Source organism: Penicillium waksmanii, assembly GCF_028829765.1.
Source record: "Penicillium waksmanii strain IBT 27052 chromosome Unknown utg000010l:1.0-3698451.0:1.0-3701458.0, whole genome shotgun sequence".
Classification (NCBI taxonomy): Eukaryota; Fungi; Ascomycota; class Eurotiomycetes; order Eurotiales; family Aspergillaceae; genus Penicillium; species Penicillium waksmanii.
Window position 1 is genome coordinate 858,567 of NW_026643256.1, and position 16,768 is coordinate 875,334.

The 16,768-nt window shown below is 49.3% G+C and overlaps 5 protein-coding genes across 5 annotated transcripts; 3 read left to right on the forward strand and 2 right to left on the reverse strand.

Annotated features, from left to right (window-relative positions):
- Positions 1 to 1,194: 1,194 nt before the first annotated feature.
- rpt1 (proteasome regulatory particle base subunit RPT1) lies at positions 1,195 to 2,739 on the reverse strand (the record flags this gene model as incomplete). Its single annotated transcript, XM_057271510.1, has 4 exons — positions 1,195 to 2,074; positions 2,141 to 2,388; positions 2,436 to 2,550; positions 2,645 to 2,739. 4 exons carry the CDS (start codon positions 2,737 to 2,739, stop codon positions 1,195 to 1,197), a joined length of 1,338 nt encoding a protein of 445 aa, XP_057115698.1.
- Positions 2,740 to 3,080: 341 nt separating this feature from the next.
- On the forward strand, positions 3,081 to 5,056 carry N7481_012292 (chaperonin-containing T-complex subunit CCT4; the record flags this gene model as incomplete). Its single annotated transcript, XM_057271511.1, has 7 exons — positions 3,081 to 3,128; positions 3,186 to 3,237; positions 3,292 to 3,314; positions 3,382 to 3,411; positions 3,463 to 3,492; positions 3,558 to 4,130; positions 4,202 to 5,056. The coding sequence occupies 7 exons, from the start codon at positions 3,081 to 3,083 to the stop codon at positions 5,054 to 5,056; spliced, it is 1,611 nt and encodes a 536-aa protein (XP_057115699.1).
- A 1,152-nt stretch (positions 5,057 to 6,208) lies between these two features.
- dapB (dipeptidyl aminopeptidase dapB) lies at positions 6,209 to 9,108 on the forward strand (the record flags this gene model as incomplete). Its single annotated transcript, XM_057271512.1, has 3 exons — positions 6,209 to 8,585; positions 8,652 to 8,921; positions 8,984 to 9,108. 3 exons carry the CDS (start codon positions 6,209 to 6,211, stop codon positions 9,106 to 9,108), a joined length of 2,772 nt encoding a protein of 923 aa, XP_057115700.1.
- Positions 9,109 to 10,402: 1,294 nt separating this feature from the next.
- Positions 10,403 to 11,868, forward strand: N7481_012294 (uncharacterized protein; the record flags this gene model as incomplete). The annotated part of the gene is made up of 5 exons (XM_057271513.1): positions 10,403 to 10,558; positions 10,615 to 10,719; positions 10,790 to 11,199; positions 11,255 to 11,322; positions 11,390 to 11,868. The coding sequence occupies 5 exons, from the start codon at positions 10,403 to 10,405 to the stop codon at positions 11,866 to 11,868; spliced, it is 1,218 nt and encodes a 405-aa protein (XP_057115701.1).
- Positions 11,869 to 12,143: 275 nt separating this feature from the next.
- On the reverse strand, positions 12,144 to 12,686 carry N7481_012295 (uncharacterized protein; the record flags this gene model as incomplete). Its single annotated transcript, XM_057271514.1, has 2 exons — positions 12,144 to 12,556; positions 12,581 to 12,686. The coding sequence occupies 2 exons, from the start codon at positions 12,684 to 12,686 to the stop codon at positions 12,144 to 12,146; spliced, it is 519 nt and encodes a 172-aa protein (XP_057115702.1).
- Positions 12,687 to 16,768: the final 4,082 nt, after the last annotated feature.

Sequence of the window (16,768 nt, forward strand, 5' to 3'; positions counted from 1 at the left end):
ACCCACTTTTGTTGCGAGAACCTGACGAAGACCACATACTCCCTTCAGATGATGCTTCATGGAAACAATCGGTAATTTAATCCGAATTTCTTTGTCCTGGAGCCTCCATGCTAACAATTAACAGCGCCCATCGCCTGACGCCAGCTTAACGCTTTTATCGCCGGCTAGTTCCAACATGGGGACATTTCGTCTACTGGTCCATGCCGCATATCTAGTTGGTCGAGTACTACAATTATTTTCTGACCAAAAATCTGGAGATCAATCAATACAGATGAGACGGACGCAGCTCTACCGCACGATCAGCGCACTAGCTATTGTATTGGAAGTTGAGTTGCAAACATCGCTCGTTTCAGTCAGTGTAGCACGCAGCACTATAAACAGGTGATTACCCGGTGCTAAGATCAGCTATGTCTCAAATCTAACTTTTCTAGCGCGCTATTTGTACTTTATTCTTTTGATGAACCAGGCGATGGCGAACCTGACAGTATTTACGACCCTAGTCACCCACTGAGCAAATCAGCGCATACTTGTCTCAATTTGACAAGGATTTACAACAGTGGTGATTATTCTAGTACCAAGAGAGCGTCTCCATTTCTCTTGTGTTGGGGACATCCCGCCTTTAAGTATTTCTACGATCGTTATAATCTTGATGGGCACCATCAGAGCTTGGAGGCACTTAATGATATGAGATGCGCAATGGAGTCTCTTGGTAAGAAGTGGAAACTTGCAGGTGCGCAAAATCTATCTCACGCTTATTGACGACCTATAACATATGAAATATAGGTGTCTACGCCGTTCTTTTGAATGGTAACTAAGTCCTTGATTCCGAGAGATGGGATAAGTTTCATTTTCAGGAGCATCCCAGAGACGCGCCAGGGGAAGATTAATTGGAGCTGGAATAATTGCAACAATGCATGGCATAAATTGTTAGAGTCAAGAGCACGTAGGAATATTTGAGAAAGCGTCATGTCAGAAAAGGAAACCGTCGCCACCACACCAGCAATACTATGGTACATCTACCGTGGCTGCGGTAGGAACCTTTCACTCGAGGCCGACCAATAGACTAGCACCATACTACACGAAGTACAGGGATCGACAGTATTGTAGATTATAGATTCGTTCAAAATGACAAGAACTAGAAGTGATCGTACAGCCTATCCGCCATGCTCCATGCAAGAACCAATCTCCCAAGCTCTAGTTGTATTGCATGTACGTCGCCGTCGAGTTGAACTTCAGGTTACCCTTGATAACCTTCTCCACCGATGCCAGGAAATCCTTCTCGGTGGCCACCTTTCTTCGAGCACGAATGGCAAACATACCAGCCTCAGTTGCGACACTGCGTAGTTCGGCACCGGTGGCGTTGGGGCACAGGCGGGAAATCAGCTCCCATCGGATATCCCGCTCGACAGACATGCTCTTGGCGTGAATTCGGAGAATGTTGGCTCGGCCCTCGACGTCAGGAAGAGAGAACTCGATCTTTCGGTCGATACGACCAGGACGCATCAGGGCAGGGTCCAATGTGGAAGGTCGGTTAGTAGCGAACATGACCTTGATGTTACCACGGGAGTCGAAACCATCCAACTGGGTAATGAGTTCCAGCATGGTACGCTGGACTTCGTTGTCACCACCAGCACCATCGTCGAAACGGGCACCACCGACAGCATCGATTTCGTCGAAGAAGATAATGCACGCCTTCTTAGTGCGTGCCATCTCGAACAATTCACGGACCATTCGGGCACCTTCACCAACGTACTTCTGGACCAGCTCGCTACCAATAACACGGATGAAGGTTGCGTCTGTTCGGTTGGCGACGGCACGAGCGCAGAGGGTCTTTCCGGTACCGGGAGGGCCGTAAAGCAGGGCACCCTTGGGCGGGTCGATTCCCAGGTTCACAAATCGCTCTGGTGATAGCAAGGGCATCTCAACGACTTCTCGTAGCTTCTCAATCTGCTCTTTGCAACCACCAACATCGCCGTATGTAACATCGGGCTTATCTTCAACAGTCATCATCGTCACGCTGGGGTCGATCTTGGGAGGAAGTGGCAGCATGATCTGGTATTTATTCCTATCGACACTGTTGGGACCAGTAGTCAGTATCCGTCGCCTTGAGGCCCGCTCATCATCGTAAGGAAGCACTTACCCAACTCGCATGCCTTCCTCAATATCTGTCGGACTAACGCGCTCTCCTAGATTGACGACAAACTTGGCGATCTGCTTGACGTTGATGACATATTTGCTCTTGTCGGCATCCTTCTCATCCTGAATAATCTTCGTGCAGCGAGCTACTTGCAAGGGCTGCTCTTCCGCCATCCGTTGTCGGTCGGCGGCGACATCCCAAAGGTGTGGAGGTGCAAGACCTGTGTCGGATTCCTGATGCGCGTGTGAGCTCTGGGGTTTTCCAAAGGGGTCGAGGTAGCTGGCAGTGTAATAATTACCTTCACGCCGACCTTCTCGTTGACGCTGTTTTGTTTGTCTTTGATATCCTTCTCGAGCTTCTTGAGGGCGTTGGCGTAGGGAGCGGCTCCGTAAGTCTTAAGTACCGCAATGTCACTGCCAAAGACGTCAGTCACCATCACCACCACCACCACCATCACCACCGGAGCTCAGCAGCATCCCCGGAATACTTGAACAATGGGCAACTCACTCGTCTGAGAGGGGTGTGATCTTCTTCTCGGGCTCCTCATCATCAGCGAAGTTCTTCTGGTACTTCTCCCAGTTCTGGCCTGTCGCGCTAGGCATGGTGATGTGTTGACAGCCTCGGGCTGGAGAGCTGCGGAAGTATCGAATGTAGCGGACAAGTGACTAAATGTGAGGATTTGGGTAGAATCGAGATTCGAAATCGAGAGAACTCCGGGGATTGGGTGGATTGGAGGGAAGTTGGATGGAGGATGATGATGTCGAGTTGAGAGCTGTGGTGGCCGAAGCTCTCCAGCGGCAACTGCAACTGGAAACTCACTAATCAACGCCAAGCTTCATCACCGCCCCCCGAACCTCGCAGAATTTCCTCAGTCTTCTCCATCTCCGCCAACATCACTCTCCCCTTTCTGTTTCATTTCTGCTTTTGAATATTCACATTCAATATGGCAGCTGCAGTGTCCCAGGGAGGCGCTGCCCCCACTACCTTCAAGGTGCGCCCCTGAAAAAAAAGGACTGTTTGTGTGGGCTCCGTGCTAATGACCGGACAGGACAAGGAGAAGCCTATGGCCGTGCGATCATCCAACATTCTCGCTGCTCGAGGTATGTCAAAACGACTTTAGATGTGATGCGAAGATTCAGCTAACCGTTGAATAGCTGTCGCCGATGCCATTCGAACTGTACGCTTATCAAACCCGCTCACATTTATAAATTATTCGGAGATGAGGGGCTAACGGAGAATCACAGTCTTTGGGACCCAGGGGTATGGATAAGATGGTAAGTACACCACAATGAGTGAATGGCAACGGGATTCTAATACTGGCACAGATCCAAACCGCCAAGGGAAACACCATTATCGTACGCAATTCCATTTCCATGCCTATCCTCCGATGACCCCTCCGACTGACCCCCTCCCCCCGCAGACCAACGATGGCAACACTATGCTGAAGGATATGAGCGTCATGCACCCCGCTGCTCGTATGCTGGTTGACCTCAGTGCTGCACAGGATGTCGAGGCTGGTGATGGTACAACCTCCGTCGTTGTCATTGCTGGCAGCCTTCTCGGTGCTGCTGATCGCCTGCTGTCCAAGGGCGTTCACCCCACCGTCATCTCCGAGTCCTTCCAGCGCGCTGCCAACGCCGCTGTCGAGATCCTCCACAACATGTCCCGTCCTATTAACCTGACCGACCGCGCTACTCTCATCCAAGCCGCCTCTACCTCCCTCTCCTCCAAGATTGTTTCCCAGCACTCCGGTCTTCTGGGCCCTATGGCCGTGGACTCCGTCTTGAAGGTTATCGACCCCAAGACCGCCGAGAACGTTGACCTGCGCAACATCCGTATCGTGAAGAAGGTTGGAGGTACCATTGAAGATAGTGAGATGATCGAAGGCCTGGTCTTGAACCAGCCCGTCATCAAGAACAGCGGTGGCCCGACAAGAATTGAGAAGGCCCGGATAGGTCTCATCCAGTTCCAGCTCAGCCCTCCCAAGCCTGATGTATGTGGCCCGCCCGGTTTTCTTTTTTCTTATTCCCTTTTCAGAAGGACGACAAAACTGACCCCTCTCAGATGGAGAACCAAATCGTCGTCAACGACTACCGCCAGATGGACAAGATCCTGAAGGAGGAGCGCCAGTATCTGCTCAACATGGTCAAGAAGATCCAAAAGACCAAGTGTAACGTGCTTCTGATTCAGAAGTCGATCCTCCGCGACGCCGTTAACGAACTCTCCCTGCACTTCCTTTCTCGCCTTAAGATCCTCGCCATCAAGGACATCGAGCGCGATGAGGTCGAGTTCCTGTGCAAGTCTCTCGGCTGCAAGCCCGTTGCCAACGTCGACAGCTTCACCGAGGACAAGCTTGGTACTGCTGACCTTATCGAGGAGGTTCAGTCTTCCGGTGCCCGTTACGTCAAGATCACTGGTATCAAGGCCCCCGTCAACCCTGTCAGCCAGACCGTCTCCATCGTCGCCCGCGGTGCCAACCGCCTGATTCTCGATGAGGCCGAGCGTTCCCTCCACGATGCCCTCTGTGTCATCCGTTGTCTCGTCAAGAAGCGCGCCATGATTGCTGGTGGTGGTGCTCCCGAGGTCCAGGTTGCTCACACCCTTGCCATGCGTGCCCGTGAGCTCACTGGCACCGAAGCCATTTGCTGGAAGGCGTTCGCGGATGCCATGGAGGTCATCCCCACCACTCTGGCGGAGAACGCTGGTCTGAACTCGATCAAGGTTGTCACCGAGCTGCGCCACCGTCACGCACAAGGCCAGTACAATGCTGGTGTCAGCATCCGCAGCGGCGGTGTCAAGGATGATATCACGGAGGAGAACATTCTGCAGCCTCTGTTGGTCAGCACCAGCGCGATTGAGCTGGCTGCGGAGACCGTGAAGATGATCTTGAGAATTGACGACATTGCTCTGTCGCGGTAGATGGCTTCAGGGACCTCTGCCTAGAGCTGTATGATGAACCGCGATGGCCTCGCGACGAGTAATTACTACCAAAAAATATCCGTTTTCACATAGATCTTGCGGTTGGGACATTTTCATCAAAAGTCCGATTGTCATGTCCTTTCATAATTCTTTCTCGGCTAGTAGGATGCAGCTCTTGTAATCGCCATTCAAGTCCCACCTGGGTAGTACTACTGTCTTGGATCTTTTGGTCTAAACTTGAACATTGGACCACGGGCCCACTGGCCTGAGCTCAAGTATATATATAGTGTCAGTGGGCCAGGCCACTATTAAAAGCTGTCGAAAGATAAAGCCTTGAAGTCCATGATCCCCTTTAAACTTGAATTTCGTATGAACCCACTCCAGGGCTACTTGAAGTTGTCAGCCCTGGAGCCTGGAGTGTTCCAGCGGGCCCCAGGGGGGAAGGAAGTTTGTTTGGCGGGTGACCAAAGAAACAGCATCCACCTGCAGGTGGGCACCACCACCACTTTCTCGTTAATGAACTTCAAGTTGAACATGCTTCCAGCGTTCAGAAATTCCAGCCAAATCTCAATGCTTTCAAGCTTGGACCTTTTTGTTGGTTTCTCTCTTATCAATTCCGAGTCCTATTTATCCTCGCCACACTCCCCCAAAATGCATCTATATGCGCCATTCGCCCGCCACCATCAGTGGACGGCGACTTTCAGACCACTGGCAGGATGGAATCTCTTATTGAGCACTATCTTGGGAGATTATAATCGAACGAACCATGTCCACACCAGAAAAAGCTTGACCAAAAAGGGGTCTCAATAAGACCTTTTCTCCGGTCCGAGTCTGCCATGGATGCGAGTGCTTTGTGTGCACACTAAGCAACACAACTTGGAATACGCGATACACGCGTCCTGCACCTCACGAATACGATACGCCTGCTAGGACATTTATCTTGGCAACTTCGCTCAGTGCCGAGTGAGAATTCGAGTGAGAATCAGAAATCTTCAAGTTCAAGTTGGCTGTGGTGCTTGTATACGAGTATCTCTCAGTGCCAAGTGCCGCGCTTGCCCGCGGATCCACCAAACCCGAGGCCGCCCCGACTCGGAGGTCCCACCGATAAGCAATCCAACCTCAGCCTCACGAGTCACCGCAGCTTCGACAACCATGGGGAAGCTCGAAGACGAAGGCAGCTCCGAGGCCGTGCCCTTAACTAGTCGGCGATCGAATTCACTCGCCTCGCAAGCTACCACCGATTCGGGCTTGTCGGTCGCCTCGGCGACTTTCCTCGAAGCTCACAAGGCAAGCATGCTAGCCGACAATCAAGGAGGAGAAGGGGAGGGACAGGGACAACGATACTACGATATGGAAGATGGGCCAAATGAAGGTTCGGACGAGCCATTCCTACCAGGCCGGAAGAAGACAGCAGCCGTGTCGAGTCGGATGCGTCGCGCTCTCTGGGCCTTGGGCTTGCTCTGTGTTGGTGGTTGGCTGCTCGCCTTCGTGCTGTTCTTGACGTCGGAGCGACCCGGCACCGCGGCACTCTCGTCTACCTCAACCGTTACTATTCACGATCCGCACTCTGCTACCGGAGGCACTAGCTACGGACGATCCGTCACATTGGAGCAGATGTTGAAGGGGGAGTGGTTACCGCGGTCGCATGCCATTTCCTGGATTGCTGGGCCAAATGGTGAAGATGGACTGTTGGTGGAACAAGGCGAAAGTGGAGATGGCTTTTTGCGAGTGGAGGATATTCGAAGCCGCAAAAACAAGTCGGGTGCTCTGGAAACCCGTGTCTTGATGGACAAAGCCGAGTTCCGGGTTGATGGCGAACTCGTCAGGCCGGCCATGACTTGGCCGAGCCCGAATTTGGAGAAAGTTTTGATCATGTCTGACTACAAGAGTAATTGGAGACACTCTTTCTATGGCAAATATTGGATTATGGATGTCGCGACTCAGGAGGCGGAGCCGCTGGACCACAGTGACTTGAGTGATCGGGTTCAGCTGGCTGTTTGGTCGCCCCAGTCTGATGCCGTTGTTTTTGTCCGCGAGAATAATGTCTTTTTGCGGAAACTGTCTTCATTGGAGGTTATTCCTATCACCAAAAACGGTGGTGACGACCTCTTCTATGGTGTTCCCGATTGGGTTTATGAAGAAGAGGTCTTCCAGGGTAAAACTGGCACTTGGTGGTCGCAAGATGGAAAGTTCCTGACTTTCCTGCGCACCAACGAGACTGCTGTTCCCGAATACCCGGTTCAGTACTTCCTGTCTCGCCCTTCAGGCAAGGCTCCGGAACCTGGCCTGGAGAATTATCCAGAGGTCCGACAAATCAAGTATCCCAAGTCTGGAGCACCCAACCCAGTGGTGGACTTGCAATTCTATGATGTCGAAAAGAACGAGGTTTTCTCTATCGCCATGCCGGACGATTTTGCTGATGATGACCGGATCATCATTGAAATTGTCTGGGGGAACGGAGGCAACGTTCTTATTCGCGAGACCAATCGTGAGAGTGACGTTGTTAAGATCTTTGTTCTCGACACCAAGACTCGAACTGGAAAGCTTTCTCGGACAGAGGACATTGCTGCCTTGGATGGTGGCTGGGTTGAGCCCTCGCAGTCGACTCGTTTCATTCCCGCAGACCCGAAAAATGGCCGACCAGAGGATGGATACATCGATACTGTCATCCACGAAGGCTATGACCATTTGGCATACTTTTCTCCCATTGATAGCTCAGAGCCCAAAATGCTTACAAAAGGAAAATGGGAAGTCGTCAGCGCACCATCTGCCGTTGATTTGAAGAAAAACTTGGTTTACTTCGTATCAACCCAGGAAGCGCCGACTGAACGGCATGTATACTCGGTCAAGCTTGATGGATCTGATCTTCGACCCTTGACCGATACATCCAAGCCTGGGTACTTTGGTATCTCATTCTCAGAAGGCTCTGGATATGGACTGCTTACTTCCAAGGGACCCGCGGTACCCTGGCAAGCCATAATTAGCACCGATGGTGATAAATTGGAGATTGAAGACACTATTGAAGAGAACCCGCACCTCATTGAGATGGTCGAGGATTACGCACTACCTGCAGAGGTATACACTAACGTGACGATCGACGGGTATACCCTCCAAGTGCTTGAGCGCCGGCCGCCACACTTCAACCCGTCTAAGAAATATCCCGTGCTCTTCTTCCTGTATGGTGGACCCGGGTCCCAAACAGTTGACCGCAAGTTTACGGTCGACTTCCAATCATACGTCGCTTCGAGCCTTGGCTATATCGTTGTCACCGTCGATGGACGGGGTACAGGTTTCATTGGACGGGACGCCCGATGCATCGTCCGTGGCAACTTGGGCCACTACGAAGCGAACGATCAGATCGAAACAGCAAAGATCTGGGCCGACAAGCCATATGTCGATGAAGGCCGCATGGCTGTGTGGGGCTGGAGCTATGGCGGGTTCATGACTTTGAAGATCCTCGAACAGGATGCTGGCCAGACATTCCAGTATGGCATGGCTGTAGCACCTGTCACCGATTGGAGATATTATGGTAATCTGATAACTGCTTGACTTGATCGGACTGGAATTAGACGGCTAACGTGACTTTCAATCACAGACTCTATATACACAGAACGCTATATGCACACACCGCAGCACAACCTCGAAGGCTACGAGAATGCGACGATCTCCGACGCTGCGGCCTTGGGCGAGAACACGCGATTCTTGATCATGCACGGTGTCGCCGATGACAATGTCCACCTCCAAAATACACTTGTTTTGATCGACAAGCTCGATTTGGCGAATATCGACAACTACGATATGCAGGTGTTCCCCGATTCAGATCACAGCATCTTTTTCCACAATGGCCACACACTGGTCTATGAACGTGAGTTGCTTGATAACCCACCCAGAAGGAACGGAATGGAACTGAACTAATACGGATCGTAGGTCTTTCGAGCTGGCTCGTCAATGCGTTCAATGGCGAATGGGATCGTATCGCTAACCCAAAGCCCGAGCAAGACTCGGCATGGAATCGCGTGAAGCGGTCTTTGTCATTCGACCTTCCCGCTTGATCTGCGATGCTACTTCTTTAGGGCTTTATAGATATCATTAGTGCTTCGTAAATACATAAATGACATTAATTGATTCGACGTTCGACATTTAGTTTAAGACATGACTCAGGCTCCGAGTATTCCGCATGTAGATCTCATGGACCGGAAGATGTATCCCCAGTTCCGACGACTCGCACGCGGCCCAGAAGAAAGTAGTCCTGTCAAGGCTCGATAACCGAACCTTGGTAATGATAGTCTGGGTGTACACCGTCAGCCTCATAAGGTTCTGCGGGTTCGACCTTGTTCTCTCCCCATTGTGCTCCCCACGCATACGGATACCCCCTACTCCTCCCTTTGGCCAGGGCCACCCAGGGCACCCACAATAAGATTGTCCACGAGGGATCGACGCCAAGTAGATATTTCGAGCCCTAGGCTATCACGTGTTGGAGTCAAGCTCAAAGTGCGCCCCATATAAAAATACGCCAACCCACTGATCCGCGCCTACTGATCCTTCTTAGCCGGGATTCCCCCGAAAAGGATTTTAAGTGTGGTGCGGTAGTTTGTCCCAGAGAACGAACGTGTCAAGAATAGCTCGCCAATCTATTCCGATATTAACTCGACAAACCTCTGTGGAGTGAGTTTGGGTCGGATCCCGTCCAGCGGTTCTTCGGCTGTCATTGGAACTGTCAAAACTGTCAAAATCCGGATCTTGATGGACCCGCCCCCTGTCAACCTCTCCACGGTTCCCACCAATCCAAAAGAGGGAATATACACTGCCGGTGAGGAAAACCTCGGTAATTCATGAACAGGTATTTCCAAATGGCTTGTGGTTCCATTCACGGTATGGCCGTCCCGCGTCTAGTGGATCTGCACCGCTTGCCAACCCGAATCACGCTAAACCGCGGCCGTTAGCTCCAAAGGCCCCTTAAAATTCACCTTGTTAGCGTACACGAGACCCTCTTTGTCGGAGATGAATATTCTTGAGCCACTTGCCACTTGTGGGACGCATCATGGGAAGCGGGTCCCCCCCGGTAGCCCGAGAAATTCCTGCGTCCGGCACTTTGTGTTTGGTCAAGTTGTGCTTGATGCCGTGTGTGGCTTCACGCTAGAAATATTTACTTACCCCGTTCTGGCCCTGTCGAAGACAGAGTTATGGAGTCTAGCGTACTACATACAAGTTTGCCCCTGACACGAAACGCTCTTTAACTCTGCGAATTCCACTTTTCCAGAGCCCTCGTTAACTATTCCTTTGCTTGGATGCGAGGCTCAGGGCAAATTATTCCACTGATCTTCCTTTGCCCTGACAATCGGCGTTATGGGTACCGTTGAGGATCATCAAAATGGGGCGATTATAGCTGTTGCAGCTACTTTTATGACGATAGCGTTTATCACAGTGGCACTCCGATGCTATGTCCGACTCCGCCTAGTGAAGGCGTTCGGCTGGGATGATGGCTCGATGGTAGTGGCTATGGTAAATTAACCGCTCTCTTTGTTCCCGTCTACAGCCCTCTAAACTGATCTAAATAGGCCTGTTATATACTGTTTTCAGCATCCATGATCGGGGCGGGTCTCCACGGAAATGGGCGACACTGGTATAATGTCCTCCCTGAGGAGCGAGTGGTCGCAATGAAGGTAAATCAAACCAGCTAAATCTATGTTCTGACCAAAAAGCCAAAAGTACTAACATTCTTGTCTTCAAAAGTATTGGTGGTTATGTGAAATTGCATTCTGTTTTTCATCGATTTTCTGCAAGATTTCGATTTGCATTTTCTTGATGCGTATCTGCATCAAGAAAACACACATGTGGACTCTTTACTCGGTCATGGCCTTGACCGTTTTGGCTGGCCTTGTTTTCATGTTCCTCATGCTCTTACAATGCAAGCCACTGTCATACTTCTGGACCCGGATGGCCAAACACCCAGTCGTCAACGTTGAAGGCGAAGGCTTTTGTATCAACATGGAAATCATAGTCGCCATGACATACGTTTACAGTATCTTCGCTGCCGTTTGTGATTTCACTGTCGGCATTTTACCCATTTTCGTCGTCCACCAACTACAAATGAAGACACAGACGAAGGTTGCGGTGATTGGCATTTTGAGTATGGCTTGCATGTATGTGAACGCCCTCCTCCAAGACTCTGGGATATACGACTGACCAGATTCATAGTGCCTCCTCCGCTGTTATTGTTCGCATCCCGTTCGTCAAGACCTTCCTTGATCTGAACGACTTTTTATGTACGTCAAGTTTCTCCCGTCTTACACCAACCTTCTCATTGAAAATAATACTAACAATATGCCAAAGTTTCGACTGTCCAAATCGCATACTGGTCGAATATTGAGATTGGTCTAGGAATTACCGCCGGCAGTCTCGCGACCCTCCGCCCCCTCCTCCGTCACTGGTTCGGCACGCGCGCCGACCCATCATACTCAGCCGGCTTTCCCAAACAATCATACGGGCGCCGTACCGGCGGCGGTCTCAGCGGAGCGCATGGTGCATCACTACCATTGGGGTCAATTAGCCAAGCTGAAGGAGGCGACTTAAGGCCCGATAAGGTCTCAGTCATGGTGACGAACATCGAGAGCCAAAGAGACTCAAAGAAGTCCTGGCCAAGGCCGTCCAGCCCGAGCAGTAGCGAAGAAGGCTTGAACGTGCATCACCCTCCTCTTCCCGGAAGAATGGAAGTGGGTGTTCACCAGACGTTCGAGGTCATTCGAACCGCTGCAGAGAACGATCTTAATGAAGGGTATCACCATCACAGGTTTGAGAGGGAAAATGTATAATATAGTAAAGATTTAAAATAATAATGAACAGTCTTACTTGATTCTAGTGCCTTAGTACTTTGTAGTAGTGCCTTGGATACCAGTCCACGAAAAAAAAGGGTTCATTTTATTTCACATTCAATTTTGAAAATGTTTCCCCCAAGAAGTAAATTTCTACTAGACACAAACCTTCTCACTTTAAAGTTCGACTGACGTTACATGCACATATTCGTGCGGGGAGTATCAAGGTTCATTATTAGTAAGTATTTCAAGTTATTGTCAACCTGCCATCTCTCTCAGGTATGATCCAATGTATGTGGCCTGCGACCATCATCGATGGTATAGATGTAAATAGGTTTCTTAATGGTATTGATCTGATTACCAGGTGGCAAAAAGAGGTCGCCACGATTGAGCTGCGATGCACACATCCACAGACGCTGCTGTGTGCCCAGCCACAAAGCGTCTATCCACAAAAGCCTGTGATCTCGGGCCAACAATGAGGTAGTCCCATTAGGCGCTAGGACCCAGATCTCCTGTCGGTCGCCATCGCTGTAGTAAATTTTGCCATTGGAATCAATGGCCGTGCCCCCGGTACTAGGTGTCAAGGCAAAGGGCTCGACATAGTTGGGTAGTAGATCTGCCATTGAATTATTGTGAAGTGCTTCATTGAGAAGGTATTCGGTCTCGATGCGCGACATGTATCCGCTGCCTGGCTGATAATATCAGTACTCACCACCAGGTGAGACCTCAAGCTGATCAGCTTGGATATATTGAAACTGTCCCGTGGAAGAACAGCGGAGTAAATGGCTTTTGGCTGATAGGACGCGAGAGCCTAGCATCTTGACTTAGATGAAAACCTGCACAATGATCACAGGGTATATCAGATTTCCCAAAGTGACTCTGTTTGAATATCAATGGGCATTTTCTTGGCCGACCGCATCTGTCAAATGTTCAAATTTGTTTACTTTCCGAAACCGGCCTGAACCACCGACTGACAGGCTGTCGACCATGGTTTATGGTACCTTTAACCTTGACCACCTAAGAATGTTTTGTTTGTTCCTAGAATAATCGTCAAAGATTTGCGGCCTTGTTAGAAATACTTTTTTTTACTTCTCTCGCTAGTAATAAAATTAAAAGACTCGGAGAGAATACTCAACCTAACCCAGTTTAAAAAAAGGAAGAGAAAAGAAAGGAACAACTGGTTTTGATTGCCTCTAACGCCCATAGCTATTATAGCATAACCAAGAAAAAACCTACCGAGAATAACCACCCCCAACAAGATATCTCCGATTCATCTTCTCAGATCTGCCATTCTCAACTGGTTAGACTCGGTAATAGCGGGCTCGGAGTAAACATTTGCACGTGAAAAGAGAGAGATAGTTCAATGGTGAACTCAAATCACTGAGACGCACCCGAGAACTGATACAAATAGTTTCAGCTAATGTTTTTCGCCAGTTTCAGGTTAAGGGAGAACGCGTGGTATGTACGTCCGGTCGGGGTCTCGGTGCTCGTCCGACGCGGGGAAAACATGTGGAAATCTCTGTGGTATCCGAAATATCTGCAGGGCTTGAAAAAACCGTTGAGGAAGGTCCAGAAGGGCCCGTCGGAACGGGACGCTAGTCGGCCATGAATTACCCCTGGTGGTCTAGTTGGTCTCCAGCGACCGACTTCTAGACTTTTTGCCCTCCACGCGGGTTTAACCTTACTAGGCAGTGATGGGCTACTAAAATCTGCCAGAAACAGGAATTTTCAGATGATGGGTTTTACGCCAATGTGATTCATTTCGCTTGCAAAAGCACTTGAAATGATGCCCCGTTTTTCTTTTTTTGGAACGCGAGCTGAATTTTGAGCTGGTGGAGCTCCCACGGATTATTTTGATTTGACCGAGCAGCTGCAACAGGTATTATTAGATACCATTCGGCTGCCAGATCTCGAGATAAATCAAGGCCAATAATTTCATGCATATGAGTGTCAGATATGAGCTTATTCGGTTGTTTTATTCCATATGAGATGCACCTCCTAATACATAAGCTTGCAACACTCATATTAGTAGGGGTTGTGATAGTTAATGCTATGTAATTTACCTTATTCTAGCCGTCTATCAGCGGGCCGGTATCATTCTTCCACCTTCAGCATGTTTCCTATCTCCCACGTTTCCCTTTAAGGTTGGCATCGGGTCGGTCATCACCTCGGAGCCTGCAGAGTCGAACTACAAGTTCGAAAGAAAGTCCATAACAAGATAGCATGCATTTGCAGTTATTTAGCGCAATCGCTCCTCTCAGCCCTGGAGGCTTCGTGTGAATTGACTTCTGAGCCACTGTCAGGGGACTCGGGTGATCCTAGATTCGGATCTTTCAGCGCTGACCGGCCCAGTCGTTATAAAGCAAAGAACAACGAGAACAGAAACAATGCAGAACACACCTTCATCTATTAAAACCTCTTTGTCGACGCAATTTTCACTCAGTGTGACATCATTTACCAAAAAGTTACCTACAAAACACAAAGAAATCAATGGTACTAAACTGACAAAGACAATTCGAAACCCTGCCATCTTTGCATCCAGGTTTCGTGAATGTTCTAGGTCAGAGCTTTCTTCAATTCTATTTCCCTGGCCGGATAAAGCCCCAGAATGTATAGTATTGAATGGACTTGAATGGTGCAAAGCGGACTGCATGGCAGCACGTTGGGCTGCGGTTGAGATGGCGACACCGAAGACAGACCCTAGTGATCGCAGTAGATTGCGTGTGGACGTAGCCACAGCACGATCTTCCGCTCTAGCCAGAGCCTGAACAGCTACTAAGCCTAAGTCTCGCAGGTAACAATAATAAGTTGTGTCCAATGTCTTTTTTGTGCCATTCTTACCTGGCTGATGAGTAAATCCGACACCTGCACCTTCGATAGCAAGGACCACCGCATATACAAAAATACAACTATCTCGTTTGAATAAGAGGCGAAGGCCAGCGCCGATAGACCAAAGAAAGAGGCCGATGCGTAGTACTGGTGTGAATCTAATAATTGGAGTTAGAATATAGTAAGAGTAAGGTCGACCGTCTTGGGCGAACCTAGCAAAGCGACTCATCACGGGCCCAGATATTGCGCCTGCGATACTTTGGGCAAGAACATAGGGTAAAGTCAACATCGCACTCCCGAAGGGTGAAAATCCTCGAACTTCCTGAAAGAAGAGAGGCATGAAGTACTGCGTTGATTGCCAGACATAGTCATGGAGGGCACCCGATATCAACATTATTGTAAGAGATCTTTGTCTGAAGAGAGTCAAAGGCATAATGGGAAGCTTAGCAAAAAGGCCCTCGACAATAACAAATATCCCAATCAAAATGCATCCGAGAATCAGTAAGCTAATTATGAAGCCGCTGTTCCATGGCCAAGTATTGCCACCGGAACTTATAGGGATCTACTTGAAGAAGTCGTCAGCCGGCCAAGCAGAATAATGATAAAAAGAAAAGCGGGAGGAGAAAAGAGAAAGGGAGTTATAACGTAAGTTAACGCACCAGTAGAAAAATAATTCCTGTCGTGGACAAAATAACCCCTGCCCAATCAATTTGTCTGATTTTGATATTCCAACACCCTGAAACTTGCTTCAGTGGCAAGAAGAGCAATAGGAACAGCATGCATATTAAAGCCAGGATAGATGGGACCCAGAGAGTCCAGCGCCAGCCATCGGAGCTCCTTTGTATCAAGCTGGCCGCGATGAATGGGCCACTGACAGCCCCTGCTCCAATAGCAATGCTCACGAATCCTTGGTATTTTCCTCTGTTTTCCAAACTCACGAGGTCGCTTACAATAATCGAAACCAGTGAGCTTATACCTCCCGCACCAATTCCACTTAATGTGCGCGTCAGATATAACCAGATCGGACCTTTTGCCCACCCTGAGAGAAAATCGCCAACCATAATACATGCGACCGAGATCATCAACACAGGCTTACGCCCAGAAATATCGGAAACGCGACCATAAAGAGGTTGGAATGTTGTTTGGCCAAGAAGGAAGGCAGTTCCCGCCCAAGTGATTGTTGGTCCCGCGGATAGAGCATTGGAAATTGTAGGCAGAGCTGTTGTTGTTGAGTTCATGTCAAGATAGGATATGAAGTAACAAGAGCAGAGACAAATATACGAAACAATGAGCCGAGGGAATGTGAGCCTCAGTGTCTGGTCATGCAGATGGTTCAGCCTCTCCGGCGAGGAAGACCCATCTTTCCCTTCTTCGATGGTGGATTCCGAACTCATCATCTCAAGGGATGAATAACTATAAATCTCGTAGTTTTCAGACATTGGGTTGATGATAAGTCTTGAGAACGAACGTGGTAAAGCAGGCAAAACCTAACAAAGATTGAGCAGCCTACGCCCGCGTCAAGTGCAGTTTTCAAGTGTGACACTCTCATTGATCACATCATACCTTGCGATGTCTCATCGGCTCAAGGGTGACTGCATTTTGCAACTTTACAAAGAATAGGCCGGGTCGATGGTGTTCGCCGTGCTAGATTGTCCGACGCTAATTTATGCACAGGGTCACACATACATTGCTCGTTTTATCAAACGGTTGATGTTTGTCGGTGGTCTCGCAGGAACGGTACTATATACTGGTGCTGAATATCGTCATTGATCGTGTACCGCACTGTAAATGGGAGGAGGTCTTGAAAACTATCGCCATATGAACTCGAGTAATGGGGCCATAGAAATTAGAGAACCGATTGCAAATGCAAAATTTGAATCCATGGAAAAGTCATCGGATATTTCGCCTTATGAGGGAAGCTTAGACATACATGATTTCGAGATGTACCGATAATTTAAGTTTGGAGAGATTTTCGTATCCACTAATCAAGATAAATCAGGCTTCATACTACGGATAGCGCACGGCTTCCACACTCATCCCGACCCTCAGATAAGGAAACGACCACAGCCAG